Source organism: Cimex lectularius, unplaced genomic scaffold (genome assembly GCF_000648675.2).
Source record: "Cimex lectularius strain Harlan isolate CLEC.00 unplaced genomic scaffold, Clec_2.1 scaffold255, whole genome shotgun sequence".
Classification (NCBI taxonomy): Eukaryota; Metazoa; Arthropoda; class Insecta; order Hemiptera; family Cimicidae; genus Cimex; species Cimex lectularius.
The window spans coordinates 1,840-20,904 of record NW_019392847.1 but is presented as its reverse complement, the minus strand read 5'-3'; the positions used below and the strand labels follow the sequence as shown (position 1 = coordinate 20,904).

At 34.8% G+C, this 19,065-nt stretch overlaps 1 protein-coding gene and 1 long non-coding RNA gene across 3 annotated transcripts; one reads left to right on the top strand and one right to left on the bottom strand.

The window, feature by feature from the left end:
- The first annotated feature begins 775 nt into the window (after positions 1-775).
- LOC106661612 (outer dense fiber protein 2-like) lies at positions 776-13,462 on the top strand. 2 transcript variants are annotated; one of them, XM_014385131.1, is made up of 9 exons: positions 776-1,332; positions 10,704-10,875; positions 10,931-11,115; positions 11,183-11,418; positions 12,072-12,179; positions 12,234-12,384; positions 12,463-12,697; positions 13,089-13,182; positions 13,245-13,462. In XM_014385131.1, exons 1-9 carry the CDS (start codon positions 1,076-1,078, stop codon positions 13,382-13,384), a joined length of 1,578 nt encoding a protein of 525 aa, XP_014240617.1. In that variant the 5' UTR covers positions 776-1,075; the 3' UTR covers positions 13,385-13,462. The 2 variants fall into 2 exon arrangements, with proteins under 2 accessions (XP_014240617.1, XP_014240618.1); XM_014385132.2 differs by having other exon boundaries at positions 1,014-1,332; positions 12,243-12,384.
- Positions 892-1,590, bottom strand: LOC106661613. Its single transcript, XR_001339760.1, has 2 exons — positions 1,456-1,590; positions 892-1,390 (listed from the first exon to the last, which is right to left on the bottom strand). It is a non-coding gene; the product is annotated as an uncharacterized LOC106661613 (long non-coding RNA).
- Positions 13,463-19,065: the final 5,603 nt, after the last annotated feature.

Sequence of the window (19,065 nt, the reverse complement as noted above, 5' to 3'; positions counted from 1 at the left end):
TTTCTCTCTCGCACTCTCTCTCTCACTCTCACCCTCCCTCTCATTCTTTTTCTTTCTCTCTCGCCCACTCTCTCTCACTCCCACTCTCCCTCTCATTCTCTTTCTTTCTCTCTCCCATTCACTCTCTCCCATTCTCTCTCTCTCTCTCTCTCTCTCTCTCTCTCTCTCACACACACACACACACACACACACACATCATACAACCTCACATCCAACCCTCTTTGTGACTTATTTTTACTTGCTTTTTCTCGATTTTTCACGACTTGTCTGTTGTAAAATTATAACAACTTGTGGAGTTTTCACGAAAATTTTAAAAAGCCGTAATCAGTGGAAATCTATGTCATTTTATTTTAAAATATTAGCTTAACGAAGATGTTTTGAGTTTATTTTTTCATCTTGTATATACGTGCATAATGTATTAGCGAATTTGTAATATTTACGTACTTTGATGTTCAATGACTTTAATTTTGGCATATTCTCAACTGGCGTATTCGAAGGTACGACATGTCTACCTATATCATTCTCACACTTTCTTTCCCTCTCTCCTTCACTCTCAATATCTCTCTCTTTCACACACACACACACCCGCACTCGCAAATACATTTATTCTGTTTAGGTTTTTATCACATATGATCACACGGTCATAAAATCATCGAAAGAGACATTTAAAATTAGCTATTTTAGCTATTTGCGTTTTCTTGCAATTAAATTTTGCAAATAACTTTCGCCATCTAGCTACCACGTGATGAAATAATCCAACATATGGAAGAACAATGGTTGGTTCCACCTGGCACTAAATTTGTGCATAGTTGCATTATTTTTTCATACATTTTTTCGCGTCAAAGTCCAAACGTTTACCATTTAAAATTAATAATATCAAACACGCATAAATCCAGTTTTATTTTTATTTAATTGAAAAACAATTCCTTCAAAGTCGAAAATTATAAACCAGGTGACAATCACATTGGTATAAACAAACATAAACGTGTCTGTTATATAAAATTTCTTTATCCGACAAAACAGTTGTCATTTTTCGGCGTCCCCTTTCAAAATCCCTAGGGTGTGATGATAAGAAATGGAGGAGGAAGCTAGCAGAGAGCAGCAGCGGGACGGCTACGGTTGCGAGGAAATAGAAAGGGAACTCGTCAGGTGCCTGTCCGGAGATGCAAGAGCTGTCGCCCGCGTCTGTACGGATATCGTCTCTTGGACAGGTCCTGTACATCAAGACGCCTGGGAGAACCCCAATAAAAATGTCAATCTTATCAACTACCTCGAACAGTCGTCTGAAGCCAGTCTTCAATACATCCCCGCCCTGGAACAGACGTTGGATATGTAAGTTGTCAGTAGGTGTAAGTGTCAGGACGGCTTCCGTTCTCCTTTGGCAAACAAACTGAAATATTTACAAATCATTTATACTTTTCTATAATATTTAACTATTAAGCTTGTCAGACATACCTACTGCAAATGGCACTTGGTGTGTTTTGCATTTCTTGCACCTGTAGTATTCGCTCTTAGCGTTTTACTTACTCGGTTGTTCATATTTAACAATTTAGAATTTTGAACATTTTTTCTGAAACCATACTGATGTTCAAATATGTTTGTTAAAATAAAAACACATGTTGAGTTTAAAAATGTCATCTACTTAATATATTTTTATTTACATAATTTTCTTTTGTTCCAATCGTTCAGTACATCCGTGTTCTGAGGTTTTAGGCCCTCTTTAACTATTTTTCATTCATTTTACCGAAGATAAATTAAGAATATAAGCTTGAGATTAGAACAAAACTCACTGGAACTTCTTTGGATGTAGAAAGCATTTGCAAAAGGCCGATTTTCAATAATTGCGTTTAAAAGGCCTTAATCCGCCCCCGCGGATATAACTCGACGTCCTTCACACTGGAGTGGTCAACCTTTTCCCAAGCGAACATCCACAGATGATTCCAAAACAATTTATCACTTAGAAATTCTTTAAGAAGCTTATCAACGCCGATTTTATTTATATTAAAAGACGATCAGGGCTAAGGTCGATTAGAAAGCAAACTCAATTCTCAGATCCTTAACAAAGCTTTTCAACGAATGTATCCCATTCATCAGTTCAATAAAATTAAAACTACCTACCCACTTAAAGGATGAATATCTATAATTTTTAAATCTGGCGCAATGAAAATAAAAATTGTAATTACAATCAGATCAAACAAAACCAGTACATTTTTTAACAAAAATATAATTTCTAAATTAGAATTTTTTTTCTATGTGTGAAGGAGAAAGAGACAAATTGATAAATAATATATTTATATAATAAAATATTAGAATTATTTGGAGAGAGAATAGGGAGAGAGAGTCTGAATCAATATCGTTTTATTTAAAAAATCCTTACCAAATTTTTTTTTTTTAAAGGAAAGAGAGAGTAGAAAGAGAGGTATTTGCAAATAACTAAATTTTAATATATTATCTGGGGAAAGAGGGGGGAGAGAGAGAGAGAGAGAGAGTGAGAGAGAGGGAGAGAGAGAGTGAAAGAGAAAATGAATGAATATCATTTTATTTAAACAATTAAAAAAATGAAGGAGAGAGAGAGACTCATTAGAAAAAGCTTAAATATTTTTAAATTATTTGGAGAGAGAGAGAGAGGGAAAGAGGATGAGTGAGAAGAGAGATAGAGAGAGAGACAGAGAAAATGAATGAATGAATATCATTTATTTAAACAATTAAAAAATTGAAAGGAGAGAGAGAGAGAGAGACTCATTACAAAAAGTTTAAATATTTTTAAATTATTTGGAGAGAGAGAGAGGTGGGGAAAGAGGATGAGAGAGAGAGAGAGAGAGAATAGAAAGTGAAGTATTTGATAATAGCTTAAATATTTTTTTTAACATTTGGAGATTGAGAGTAAGAGGGAGAGGGAGGGAGAGAGAGATTGAGTAGAAAGTGAAGTATTTGATGATCGCTTAAATATTTTTTTTAACATTTGGAGATTTGGAGAAAGAGGCAGAGGGGGCGGGGGGGAGAGAGAGAGAGGGTGAAAGAGAGAGAGAGAGAGAGAGAGAGAGAGTGACAGAGAGAGAAATAGAACGATGTATTTTATGATACCTTAAATATTTTTTTAAAATATTTGGAGATTTGGAGAAAGAGGTGGTGGGAGGGAGGGATATGGAGAGGGAAAGAGAGAGAGAGAGAGAGAGAGAGAGAGAGTGAGTGAGTGAGAGAGAATCTTTATTATGTCCTGCGAACAGGTTCCCTTAAGGATAACATAAACTAATAACAAATATCTAAAAAAGCTCTCTGAGCGGCAGAACAATAATTTGGTAATATAATACATAATAGAACGGTAGAAAAAAATAATATAATATACAGTATAAAACGTATACATAGTACAAATAATGATGAAAAAGTTAATCGTTTTCGAAATAAAGGGGGTGGGCCATCTTACAAAAAGCAAACCGCGTCTTTCGTCGGGCATAACTCAGTTGATCCTATCAAAATTTTTCTTTCAGTAAAAGTGGCATAAAATAATCGAATCGAACAATAAGAATATGGGCTTCTCATTTAAAATAACAAAGTTATTGTCACTTCCCAGCTAGATGAGAAAGTCATTTTAAATTTTTTACCACTACGAGATTCCTAGCCAAAATTAACTTGAGGTTTGTATAAGACAATTTTTTGCTAAAGTTAATCCTTTCCGAAAAGGAGGACTATAGAAGTTTATACACACTGTATATTTAATAAATTGGGACAGGAATTTTGTACATTATTTATAATGCATACGACAGAAACAAATGGACTTCTTTAAAATCACAGTTACAATATTACGTCTAAACATAAAATATTATACATAATAATTTTTTTTTAACTGAATTTATTGTTATGATAACAACACTCGAGTTAAGCCACATAAGTCCCAACGATAGCTGGACTGTCTGTAATTCTTGAAAAACTTGGTTCCACATTTTTACAAAAAGTCCAAAGTTGTTGTGATAGCGTTTTTGTTTTTAATATCATTACTATAACTCTTGAGTATTTTTTTAAACATCTAAATATAATTACAATTTTCATTACATTAAATTTTTAGTAGCCCTGAGTTTTTTAATCTTGAATTCTCGTCTTTGATCGATTTTATTAGTGTGTTGCCTTTTTCGTTTACATCATTGATCATTAATCATCAAACTAATAAATGCTAAATGTTCAGTGGGATGAACATGTTATTTAAAATAGACCAATTCACTTTTCTCAATGATAATATTGCAATAAAATTGGATTTGATGCTGCGTGTTGGTCTGCGAGTCGGTAAATTCATGCTGAATCGGCATTGGGTCAGTTATTCGGGTCCTTCTCTCGCCAATCCAACAAAAACTGGAAGAAGTTTTTGAACTTCTCAAAGGTGTTTCACCATTGCGCCATTCACAATGAGGAACTGAACGGTTTCTGCCGATTAGCATGAATGCAATAAAATTGTATACATCTTTATGTAAGGTATTGGTTGAGATAAAAAAGTCAGTGTCACGTGGGGGATTCGAACCCATGACCTTCGGCTAAATACGCCGCTGCTCTACCACTTGAGATATCGTGACTTCGATCCACTTGGACACCAACTTCCCATCTCAACCTACCTTTCGATTTTTCCCTCCTTTTCGCCATTTTTCAAATGTCGTGTAATCTATTTGTTTTTCGGCGACAAATGAAATGTCCACGGAGAGCTTTAGTGAAGTATACTACATGAAAAATGGCAAAAAGGAGGGAAGATTCAAAAGGTGGGGTTGAGATGGGAGGTTGGTGTCCGAGTGGATGGAGGTCACGATAGCTCAAGTGGTAGAGTAGTGGAAATCGTGGGTTCGAATCCCGCTCGTGACACTGACTTTTTATCTCAATTACAAACCTTAATTAATTGAAAGATATTAATTGGTCAACCGGACCACGAAAACTAGTGAATTTATTCTCTAAAGTGCCCCGTACCTCATAAAATGTTAATCTTACGGTGCATTAATTTTCACCAACGGAAAGAGCATTCCTTATGAGAATCATTTGTGTTTTTTTTTCTTAATTTTAACCAAACAAAATCCAAAATCACTAAGAAGACAAAACTTTTACGAGTTTCCAAAGTTCTTGACTAAAGTTTAAGTAAGATTTTCTGGTTTCTGTAAATACTGATGGATATGGAGTAAACAGATAAGTTACGCCTTTTAAATCGCTGAAAGACATGTATTGTACTTAATTCCTCACAGATCAGTTATCACCAATGTAAAACGAAAAAAAAACTGTTCAAAATCTGTCAGGTCCAGCTTACGTTCTTCAAGAAGGCGACCATTTAATTAAATTTTTGAATTTTTTGTTTTCAGTTTTGTACCAAAGAGGCTTTTTTTCACCTTGTATATTTTAGTAATATAACTTGCAAATCTTAATTAAACCATTTGTAACCAAATAATCAAACTTTTACCGATTAAACGTTAATTTGACATTGGTGCTAATGGGCCTTTGGGAAATTTGTGTTTAGAGCTCATTAGTAGACTTTTCTATAAGCACCAAAGCTGACAGTATTTGCAGTTCAAGAAAATCTTGCTTAAACTTTAGGCAAAAACTTTAAAAATTCGTAAAAGTTTATATTCGAAGTAATTTTGTATTTTCTTTGCTAAAAGTCACAATAAAAAAACAACAAATCAATCTCATAGGGGGTTTAATGCGCTTTTCATCGATATTTTGTTAGATACGTTGGACTTAACGGGATATATTTGGGAAAGGTCGAACTAAGCTGAAAAGTGAAAATATATCGAATATAAATATTAAGAATCAGACTTTGGACAGAAGCGACTTTTCAGTACAATTTGCATGTAGGATCTGCTGATGTATTGACCTCTGTTCACGGAACACCCTGTACATATACATTGTTAACTAAAACTTTATTTTGACTTATTAAATCCATTAGAGTTCGTGGTCCGATTGATCAAATAACTTTTTTCAATTAAATAATCTTTATGTAAGGAATTGGTTGAGATAAAACTATGTATGAAAAATGGCAAAAAGGAGGGAAAATTCGAAAGGTGGGTTGAGATGGAGAGTTAGTGCCCGAGTGGATCGAAGTCACGATAGCTCAACTGGTAGAGCAGCGGCGCAGCCAAGGTCGTGGGTTCGAATCCCGCTCGTGTCACTGACTTTTTTATCTCAACCAATACCTTACACAAAGATTAATTAATTGAAAAAAGTTATTGGTCAATTGGATCACGAACTCTAATGGATTTAATTGCATACAACGTTTTTAAAACAGAGTCCTTAGATTTCACGTTATAACACGTTATAAATATTTATTTGAGGTTGGTCGCATCTATTGAACACAGTGATTAGGCGAAAGCATTAATTTCTAACAGTGTAGGTCTGGAAGTGGGATTGCACGGAATCTCCTGTAAGATGTGACATTTGGGGTTTCACCGATTGTTACACATCGATGCCCTCGTCACTCCGGATTGAAACCTGTCAATCGCAGATATTGTCATGTGTTATTGTTTTAAAGTTGCTGAAATGTCACTTATACCATGGCAGATTTTTTTTGCTTTATCATCATGTGTGTATGATGTTCATAAACTAACTTCATTTTAAGGTAAAAGCGAATAGATAAGGCTAAAACGTATGATTCAACCGAAAAAGGGACAAACAGAACGAATCGTAGAGAGCATGTCGATTCCATTTTACTGTGAATGTATCACCAATCTAACACTCTTTTCTCTTATCACAACCATTAAAGCATTTTTCGCTTTATTATTGTAAATTTAGATTTTTAAAAGTGCCCAGTGATGCAGAAAAGTCAAATAAACGACTGATATTATTGGCAATAATACAAATTAATAAGAAAATTTTGTGTTATATTGTAAGGCATATATAAAAATTAAACATTCAATTATTTATAATCAATAAGCAAAAACTGTGATATTCGTATACATCCTACGGGTCCGCATTGTTTCGCTTTCTCAGTCAATTTTTCTAACAAACTGACGATAATATCTGCAATATACAATCCGAAATCAATAAGACAACTAACAGGGAAATTTTGTGATACCAGGCAACCAGAAAAGTTCGCTCGGGTTTAAAGGATTTAATAATAACAATTAAAATTAGTTTACATATATTTTACCCGGGGACTTCGTCTCCATCGGCATCGCCTTCTCCCAACATCTTATAAAAGTTTGGGTTCCGGGGCTTCAAAAAATAAATTCAGCTCATTTCCAGCTATTTGGGAATATCGAATTCGATTGCTAAAAAAAGGTGAAAGTCAGATGGGCCCATAGTACCGAGGGTGTGATAGGACTTCCCAACCAAGCATCATTAACACCTCCACTTACGCCTTTTCTGTTCATGAGAGCAGTTTGTTTATGGGCCAGGGAAAGAGATACTCGGCTTAAATTGATTTCTGCAGTGATAATCTGGCCACGTTGGAGTGCACTGTGCCTTACTCAACCAAACACAAAGCATCACGATGAGAGAGTCATTTGAGTGTTACTCTACAGGATCCACTTTTCGTCGCATGCGACAATCGGGACGCAAAGCGCCTCTACTTTGTGCCGTGAAAGTAATGAAAGGCAAATGTTTAGACGTTGAACCCGGTCAATTTATAAGGAACCAATTTGCTTAGATCCCACGTTTTCCCTGGTCGATGTAAGCTCGAACTAATGTTTTCATCGCTTACGTTGAATTCTTTGGCAAGCTCCAGAAATGTTCGACCATAATCAACAAACCTCAATTCGTCGTCGTTCAAGACCGAATGACTACCGGACCGTTGTTCATCTTTAACCCTTTCGTTCCCAGAAACAAATTTTTTGAACTCACTTATCATTCAACACGAGACGCAGTGCAAATTTTACCACTACCTTAGCCGCCCTAGTGCCCTGCTACAGTACAATAAGCACGCACGAATTATGATGGTTTTGAAGGTTATGAGGTTATGAGAAAAAAAATTTGAAATCTGTAGTGAACTATTCAAGACACTTTTTCTTTATGAACTGACGCATTAATCATGTATTACGTGATGTTATCATTTAATCCTATGTACATATCAACGTTGATTAACGGTATTAAAACAATAACATCTGAAAAACGGGAATGAATTTTTCTAGTTGCCTGCCTGTTTCGTTGTACGGCACTGTAATAAAAATGAAACGTTTAAGAGATTAAACATTTAATTATTCATAGCCAATCAGCCAAAAATATTGATATTAGTATCCTTCCTAAAGTCCGCCTTGTTTCGATTTGTCAGTCAATTTGTCGTAATTGGAAAAGAGATCTGGAAAAAAGCATATTTGTCTGACTAATGGCTATTGTTTTTTCTCTCTAATTAATTTATACATTCGTATTTAAGGGTTACAACTGTCAGGTTACCTTAGGATCTAAAGGCTGCCTTTAGTCCTAAAAGATTAAAAATGACATACTTTGAAAATATAGAAACTAGGCCAGTTTAACGAAAAAACTGTAACAATTAATCCCTAGGAGAAAATTGTTTCTTTCGCCGATTTCACAGTCAGGTAAGAATCTCTCTGGATTAATCTTTGGTAAAAAAGTTTATAGAAATTCTTGTATGTGCTATGACACAGGAGCACCCAACATAACATTAAAACATTTAAAAAAAAGTAACATTTAAAAAAAAAGTTTTAAAACTTTTTGTCATACAATCGAAAAATACCTCAACGGCATTTTGTTTAATTTAAATTTTAATTTAAATTTCTCCTTAAAATTATTGTGTCTCAAGTGATTACATATGCAAAAGAAATAACGTAGAAAGAATTGATATAATATAGCGTTAGACACTTTTTTAATGAAAGGATTGACGATACCTTATCACAATCAACAATGGTTCCAGTCCACTTTTAACAAATATAAGTAATTATGAAATGAATAGTTTAGAAGAACATTCTAACAATAATCTTTAGTTACAAACCCAAATAGCATACCCGCATAAAAGATGCATTTAAAGCATTGGATGGAACTATAGAAAGACAAGGTTTTTGAGATGCCTGTTGACGCCAACCTAAAATTCAGTTTTGATCAGAAAGTTCAAATTAAAATACCCGATTGAGCAAACTGTGAGAAAGGGATTCCAGTTAATGCCGATCATATCTGGTGTACAGATGGCTCAGAACATACCACGATACGAACAGGAGCTGGTTTCTAGAGAAATAATCCAAGGACTTGAATTCAAAAGCCTTGGGCAGTGTGACGCTGTATATCAAGCGGAACTGTGGCCATTGTACACAGTGCTAGAAAGGTAAAAAAGCTGCGTATTACCAACGAAAGATTAGGCTTGTAATCAGACAGCCAGGCGGCAGAAAAGAAAACTACCTCCTCGGTGGGAAAGCCAGAGCCGTTTGAGACTGGGTCGAGGAATTATCAGACATAGGGGAGAATAATAAAATTACCTTAGCTTTAATCCTTTTTAAAAAGGTAGTTCCTACTCACAGTAAGTTGTTTTGCAACGATCCGGATTTCGAGCCTTTAGCTCATCATCAGGTTGAAAGACTTCTACAACCACGTCTCACGACATGAATTGCCAAAGTGAACCCGCTGATACCTCCGCCAACGCGACGTTCCAATTAGCAGCTGATTTTTTTAATGGCGCTCAATTTGAACGTGCGAAACGCGGAAATTATAACAAATAAATATTATACTAGTAAATACTTAATATTATTAAATTACTATAAAAATAATAACAACTAAAATAATTAGTTTAATTATTTGGATATTTTTTTTTTTATGTGCATATTTAAAATAGGAGGTAGATCAAAATCTGTTATATTATTAATGCATTTATCACCATGTTCAATTTTACATTTTTTAATTTCAAATTTNAGCGCCATTAAAAAAATCAGCTGCTAATTGGAACGTCGCGTTGGCGGAGGTATCAGCGGGTTCACTTTGGCAATTCATGTCGTGAGACGTGGTTGTAGAAGTCCTACAACCTGATGATGAGCTAAAAGGCTCGAAATCCGGACGTTGCAAAACAACTTACTGTGAGTAAGAACTACCTTTTTAAAAAGGATTGAACACCACACTCACTCCATCATTTATCATTTCTACCTTTGCTTTGGTACCAGGGCAATAGGGCAGAGGAGCAACGAGTAAGCCGATAAATTGCCGATGGAAAGCTCAATGAGGACACCTATCAGCCCTGAACCCTTTTACGGCATATCAAAAAACGGATCCATCAAACAATGGGTTAAAAATAAGCCCTCTAATTATTGGGAGTATATTTCATAAAAACTTTATTAAAGAACCATCACAGAAGCTAGCAGCAGAACTACTAAACCTAGGACGTGAAAGGACTAGAATTATAGTAGTGGACACTGCAGACCCTGGACGAATATGTATAGATTCAGAGCAGAAAGAAGCCTGTGAATATTGCAACAGAACATGTCATCTGTTGGTCTGAAAGCCTATGCAGTTCCTACTCCTGGGAGAAGAAGAGTCAAGGCCTGAAGGATATACCAAGGACCTGTTAACAAATCTTTGTGATCAGATAAAAAGTCTTTTTTAAAGTTAACAGAGCTCTAAACAATAATGGAGATTGCATAATTATTGGTCACGGTCCACAAGGTCCTTCTAACCTTAATCTTACTAACTACACTTAGTAAACAGTAAAATTGTGTGTGTGGTTGTGTGTGAGTGTATGTATGTGTGTTAGAATAAGAAGGATTATTTGGCTGAATTTTTAATGTACAAACTTTAAATCATTTCAGACTCCATTTATATTTGAGACTTATCGTAAGCTACTTCAATCAGATGCCCATGGTAATGGAAGCTTTTAGAGCATCTGATTTGGCCATCGCTAGCAAAAGAGTTACACTCCCTGCACTCGTTTGGATGCTGTGGTCTAGAGCGAGATTCGTCAACGATGAACTCTACAGAGGGGTGAGTACAGATTCTTTTATCGTATGAATTCATCCTAATGCCAGTGGTGTTCCAGACGGCTACTATTCAACCAACTAACATTCCCGCAAAAGACTCAAAGACCTGCCAGACGGACATCAAGAGCTTGACGGCCTGCGAGAACTGCACCCTAGCGCAAGACGCCATCACCAGGCTGGTCGAGCTAATGGAGAAGATTTGCACGAACCTGCACATCAAGGGGAGTCAAATCCTGGAAGTCAGGTAGACCGAGTCAGGTCGAGGTTTTCGCAAGAGGGCTAAATGATGGTCAGTAGCCAGTTGTTTACAGAAAGAGCATGACCAACGACTTATTTTACATCACGCAGTGGTGCGCGGTGTCGAAATGGTGCGACGCTCTCCTCAATGACATAGATCTTCTCGGCAATCTGTCCTGGCAGTCCAGCTACCAAAGCAAGAAAGCTCATTCACGTATAAAACAAATAAAGCAGGAAACTACAGACTACGAGGACCGACTCAAAGCCCTAGAAGAAGAGAAAAATAAATTGAGGACAGACATTGATAAAGGTGTTTACTGATTTTATACGTTTTGAAAATCAAAAATACAATTTTTTTACAAATCATCTATCAAAGATATGAATCTAGCTCTATCCATTTAACATTGCTACTGGCCTTTTATTCATCGTCTAAACATAAGCAAGTAAATGAAAGCATAATCACAGATTTAATTTTTTTAATGCAAAATTCATTTATACTTTAAAAAATGGGAATATGATCAATCACTAATCGATATACGTTTGAATCAAATAACTTATTTTCAACAAATTTCTGCCAAATTAAAACATTTTTAAAAACTTTCAATTAATTAAGGTTTTTAGTTGAGATAGAAAAAGTCAGTGTCACGAGCGGGATTCGAACCCACGATCTTCGGCTAGATACGCCGCCGCTCTACCATTTGAGCTATCGTGACTTCGATCCATTCGGCCATTAGCTTCCCATCTCAACCCCACCTTTTGAATTTTCCCTCCTTTTTGCCATTTTTCAAGTTAGGAAGTTAGTGTCCGTGGGTTCGAATCCCGCTTGTGCCACTGACTTTTTTATCTCAACTAAAAACCTTAATTAATTGAAAGATATTAATTGGTCAAGCGGACCACGAAAATTGTTAATTTTTAAAAAGTTTTTTAACTAAATTATTAATTCATTTCCCAAACTTTTTCCAGCCTATGAATCGAAAGCGAACTACATCAAAAAAGTGTCAGAGCTGACGCTAAAAATGAAAGGGAAGAACAGCCAAATTGATGCTCTTGAAAAGAAATGTGCAGAATTAGGTGAAGTGTTAAAAAAATGTATAAATTGATAATCCAGCAGTCAAGAAAAATTAGCTTTTACAGAAAGCATGATGCAATCTTTGAAGAAGGAGTTAATCGACTGTAAGCAATCATCAATCAAAGAGAAAGAAAGATTTATCGATGTGAACAATGAAGTGAAAATTAAAATTGAAGAAATAGAAAAAATGAAAGCAGTCTTGGACGAGTAAGTTTATTGTAAAGATATATTCAGCGAATTATAAATAAATAATTATCTTTGTTGTTGTTTGTTTTTTTATATTAGGCAAACAACAGCGCAGACGTCCAAGTCGTTTGAACTCCAGAATAAGATAGACAGCCAGGAAGGAATAATAAATAGCTTACAGCAAAAAATTGAAGCACTCCACATGGAATTGGACAATTCTGCTAAGAGAGAAGAAACTTATAAACTAGAAATACTCAAGGAGCAGAATCACGGTGCAGTTATATGGAGAAATTATGAAACCCTTAAAGATGCCATTCGAAAACAGGAAGACCTGGTAAATCAATTTTTTTTTAATCCATTACAGTTCGTGGTCCGATTGTCCAAATAACATTTTTCAATTGAATATTTATGAAAGGTATTGGTCGAGATAAAAAATTGTGTCTCGAGTGGGATTCGAACCCACGATCTTCGGCTAAATAAATTGAATAAATTGAAAAATGGCAAAAAGGAGGGAAAATTCGAGAGGTGAGGTTGAGATGGGAGGTTGGTGCCCGAGCGGATCCAAGTCACGATAGCTCAAATGGTAGAGCAGCGGCGTATCTAGCCGAAGATCGTGGGTTCGAATCCCACTCGTGACACTGACATTTTATCTCGACCAATACCTTTCATAATTTTTTGTTTAAATTAAAACTTAACTTTTTTTCTCTCTACCTATGCATTTAAAGATCAACGAAAAAGAACAAAATGAAGAAGCGCTTCTAAGAACAATTGAGCTATTGAAAACTCAGATTGCTTGTGGACCAAGAAGTGAAATCGAACGTAAGCTTAGATTGGACAGCTTAAATTTTCCATTAATATTTCTGTAAACTTCAATATTTCAGTGACCGGAGATCCAATAATGGACATGGAGAACCAGAAAAAGGAAAATGAAGAGACTATTAAAAGGCTGAGTGAACATAATATTCAGATTGAAAAAACGCTGCACAAGCTTTATTCAATATCGACACCTGAACTTTGCTAACTTTAAAAAGAAACAAAAAGTATTTTAAAAAAAAAGTAAATAGGAAAATCAGGAAAATAAAGTTGTCGTGAATTGTTTCATTGTCAATTTATTGTAATTATCTTATCAAATGTAATCGTCTATTTTGTATGGCATGTTTTTTTTTCTTTTTGTAGAGAAAAATTGCGCGTTTTTGCTAAATTCTTAATAGATGAAAATATTATTTTTAATACGATGGTTGGTATACGATTAAAACCATATCTATTTATAAAAGTACATACAAAAGTAAAATGATTACTTTTCCTGGTGCACGGAGAACTAAAAACACTGCTCATACGTGACACAAGATTGTTATGCAAAAGACGAGCATATTTTCAACTGTAGAAGGCTTGACGTGTACACAGGATGTCCTGTTACTCGTGTTACAAACTTTGCCAATAGATTCTACATTCAAAATGGGATCAAAAAATACTAATTCACTATGGTCTGAATCTCAACAGTTTCGGAGTTATTCCCCTTTTTCTGATTTTTTAAGATTTCACGACAGCGCTTCAAATAAACAATCATAACTTCAAAACTCAAAGGATTTGGACAAATCCGTTGATGCCGTTGAAACTAAGTTAAATTTCCAATAAAATATGATCAATACTAAACTTGTAAACGTTGGTGAAATAGGCGTTTTAGTAGCCAGAACTTTGAAAAATAATTATTTTTTTAGAAGTGGAAAAACTTACTATGGTGATTCTAACCTACTATTTCCAAACTTAAGACAAGCAAATTTCAGAAATCGTACTCGATTTAATATCCTTTTTAGTGGTGTAATTGTTTTTAATTTCTTTTTTTCAAAATGAAGAATTTGATGAAGGAAAGGAAAAACCGTGATTGACGGATTAGTAAGGTGAAAAAAAAATTATCCTTTAAAGTTGCAGACGTATTAGTAAATAAGTAAACATTCGCACTATTGTTAATTCAAAATTTCCTTAAGTATTTTTTATTTGTTATTGTTATTAACCTTTCCACCTTAACAATCCGTCAATCACGATTTTTTCCTTTCCTTCATCAAATTCTTCATTTTGAAAAAAAAAGAAATTAAATTAAAAAAGCAATTACACCACTAAAAATGATATTAAATGGAGTACGTTGTCTGAAATTTGCTAGTCTCTAGGTTTGGAAATAGTAGTTTAGAATCACTATAGTAAGTTTTTCCACTTTGAAAAAAAAAATATATATTTTCAAAGTTCTGGTACTAAAACGCTTATTTCACCAACGTTTACAAGTTTAGTATTGTTTACATCTTATTTGAAATTTCACGTATTTTCAATTGTATCAACGGATTTGTCTATACTCTTTTAGTTTTAGAGTTCCCATTGTTTATTTGAAACAATTTCGTGAAATCAGAAAAAATGGGAATAACTCCGTAACTGTTGAGATTCGGACTGTAGTTGATTAGGACTTTTGGGTTCCATTTTGAATGTAGAATCTACTGGCAAAATTTGTAGCACGAATAGCCGAACTCCCTGTATAGACAATATTTTGGTACATCGTTGGATCTATGCATATTCTTGAGGAACAGATCCGCTGTTCTAGTACCTCCGGGTTATAGGAAATTTGAAATATGTTTAGTGTTTGTTCGTATTTTGCCTAATTTGTAATTTGATCGTTACCGATCATTTTGGCCTGTCTGTCCTCGCTAGGTTGTCCTCTCTGACAGAACGCAGATTGTACAATAATGGAAGAAGTCTGTCAGCTCATCGAGGCGCAAATCGTACAGAGGAATCTCACAATAAAATAATATTGTTTATTTATATTTATGCTGAATTAAACAAAAAATTAACACCTGGTAAAACAACCTCACCCTCAACATTCTCAGAAACAAGAGTGCGTACTATGATCTAAAAACTCTACAGTTCTTCAGATTCTTCTTCAGGAACCATCCACTTCCCCACCCCATGGAAATTCTCATCGAACAACAAACCTCGCAAACAAACTGACAATGTTTTTTCGTACTGTCCTATAAGTCTCCTATCTATCATCATAAAGTACTTGGGAAACCATTTTTTGGGGTATGTTATTTAATCTCTTCGAAGGATAGTTCTTACTCACAGTTTGTTTTTCAACTATCCGGGTTTCAAGCTTAAAGCTCATCATCAGTTTGAAAGAGTTACAAGCACGTCTCTTGATATGAATTACTGTGGTGAACCCCTGTTCCAATGAGAAGCTGGTTTTTATTGCCGCTCAATTTTGTAAGTGCGAAAAACTTGAATTACAACACAACTAAATATTACCCTAATAAACACTGTAAGAAAATAATTTTAAATTAGTGATTAATTTGTATATATTTTACTAATTAATTAATAAAATTAAATTAAATCTGAATTTATAGTAGATTAATAAATTAATAATAAAAATTAAATCAATTAATTTGGTTAATTTGTACGTCAAATATTATTTAGGCACATATTTAAAACAAACGGTAAATCAAAATCTATTATTTTATTTATGTGTTTAATTTTACATTTTTTTAATTTCAAATTACTCAAACCAATCTAGTTCCCTCCTTTGTTGAAACTGTGTATTTAAATTCACTAGTTTTCGTAGTCTTCTTGACCAATTAATATCTTTCAATTAATTAAGGTTTTTAGTTGAGATAAAAAAGTCAGTGACACGAGCGGGATTCGAACCCACGACCTTCGGCTAGATACGCCGAAGATTACTGGATACTATTATTTTACGTTTCTTATTATTAAAACCATGTGACTCTACAACCCTGGCTAACTCACCTACTAGGCAGGAAACTTAATTGGTTGAAATGAAAAAAGCTAGTACCACGAGCTTCGGGCGATTCGAACCCACGACCTTCGGCTAGATACGCCGCTACTCTACCACTTGAGCTATCGTGACTTCGATCCACTCGGTCACTAACTTCCTAACTTGAAAAATGGCAAAAAGGAGGGAAAATTCAAAAGGTGAGGTTGAGATGGGAAGTAGTGTCCGAGAGGATCGAGGTCACGATAGCTCAAGTGGTAGACCAGCGGCGTATCTAGCCGAAGATCGTGGGTTCGAATCCCGCTCGTGTCACTGACTTTTTATCTCAACTAAAAACCTAATTAATTGAAAGATATTAATTGGTCAAGTGGACCACGAAAACTAGTGAATTTAATAAAAATAAAATTAAAATCTAAATTTACAATACATTAATAAATTAATAATAAAAATTAAATCAATTAATTTGATTAATTTGTACGTCAAAGATTATTTAGGTACATATGTTTATGCATTTATCTCCGTGTTTAATTTTACATTTTTTTAATTTCAAATTTCTCAATCCAATCTAGTTCTCTCCCTTTGTTGAAACGGTGTATTTAAATTTAAATTGAAATTGTGTTTTGTTTCATTTAGTTCTTAATTTCAGAAAATTTGTTGCAAGTGTTCTTTAAATCTCGTTATAATTTCAATGCAGTTTTGTCCTATATAGTTAATTTCGCAATCATTACAATTAATTTGGTAAACCCCGCTTTTTGACAAGTTGTCAACCTCGTCTTTAGGTTTTGAGAGAATGTTTCTAAGTAAACACTTACCTCAAAAAGCTACTACTCTAAAACTTCGTTTTTCACCAATGTATGTCAAGCAACGAAAAGTTGATGGCTCATTTTTGGTGGGGTGGCTGAGTCCCATTATTGCTTCTTTTAAAGTTAACTTTTTTTATTCTTTTTACTAGCAACCTATCAATAAATATTTCTTGATATACAATGTTTTTAGCCTAGGTTTTGTTTGTAATTCCTTTTTCCAATTATCAGGTGTTAGTGGCGGTCTATGAACCAAATGAAACTAGCAGCTTTTTAGGTCCATGGGTGAGAAGTCCTATCATCTACTGGTATCGTGTCTGTCGTTGTGGGTTTTCTATATACGTCTATTACAATAAGGTTGTTTATATTTGGATGGCTTTAAGGCTAAAAAGTTAAACAACCATATTTATTTATTTATTCTTAGTTTATTTATTTATTTTATTTTTTTACGACGGCATTTCAACTACAAGTTTATACGAACCCTCGGGGTGCCGATATTTTTGAGAAAAAAAAGCCCATTTGTATGTCGGGTTCGAGGTTCGCGTGATCCAGCGGCCCTGCATTCGAACCCGACATTCTTTCAAATGAGCTTTTTTTTTCAAACACACCGGCACCCCGAAGGTTCATGTAACCTCGTAGTTGAGATACCTTCGTAAAAAAAATAAGTTTTCGCAACATAATTGATATTACTCTCAACAATACAAAATACACTATATTCTTTCTTTTGGTAAAATTAATTAAGTAAATATTACGCCAGCAATTAAAAAACTTGATAATAATAAAATAAAAAAGATTAAAAAAATCTTGGTTTCTGTTAACAAAAATTATTAACCTTTCCACCCTGCCAATCCGTCAATCACGGTTTTTTCCTTTCCATCGTCAAATTCTTCATTTTGAAAAAATAAATTTAAAACAGCTATTTATTTAGAAATCGTGAGATGCGGTCTGGTGTGATGGAGGTTTCAGAAAAACATTTTCTTTATCGTGCCAACGTTTCGATCTTTATTGAGATCATCTNCCCTGAAGATGATCTCAATAAAGATCGAAACGTTGGCACGATAAAGAAAATGTTTTTCTGAAACCTACATCACACCAGAACGCATCTCACGATTTCTTAATAAATATCGATTAACGGTCACTAATCACCACACATTAAAAAAAGCAATTACACCACTAAAAAGGACATTAAATGGCGTACGTTTTCTGAAATTTCATAGTTGAGATACCTTCGTAAAAAAAAAAAATTTCACAACATAATTGATATTACTCTCAACAATCTTGGTTTCTGTTAACAAAAAGTAATAATTTATCCTGCCAGTTAAATATCGGAAGAAAAGCGAAGATAGAACAGTTGCCACAATGAGTTGAAGTCTTAAGTTCAGTCGCAGCTCAAGAAGGATTTTTTATCCAAAAAAAAGCTGTTGGATCCACAGGTTTCCACGTCGAGTCCCTGGGGGATCTGCAAGACCATACATGGACTCCGAATCTATACTTGGAATAACAAAAACAAATACAGAATTCTCCATCGCGGAATGGATCCAAATAAAACAAAAGTTGAAGTGAAAAACTCTAGATGCGCTAGAAACAATAAACGTGTGCTAAAACAACCCTCACCAAGTCTGGCAAACTCACTGCTGCAGTTGGAGACTCAGAGGGGTGATAGGACTATTAACAGGCATCTGAGAAAACAACTAACTTGGGCATACATAATGATTATCCCATCTGCAGATTATGTAATGAGGAGGAGGAAACAGCCACCCATATCATCTTCGAATGGAGACTTAATCTAGAATACAGAAAAAATGTAGGGAATGAAATTGTAGTAGCAACAGTCAATGACCTAAACTTCTGAACTAGGAAACTAGGAAGGTATGCAGCCCAGAAGACTGCAGTGCCTGAGGAGCACAAACCTCACTTCCTAGTATCCTCATCACCATCACCATCGCCATCACCCCAGGGGGAAGAAAGGAAACCTCATCAAGGGGCCATGTGTTTTGGTTTGACGGAGCCGTTGCGCATCACATGACCTCTTATACTTGTGTTCAATTTTCTTATTAGTGCTGTAAAGAATTAATTAGTTCGAGGAATTCTTTTAGACCTTCAAGTGTTCCTGACCATATAAATAAAATATAGTCT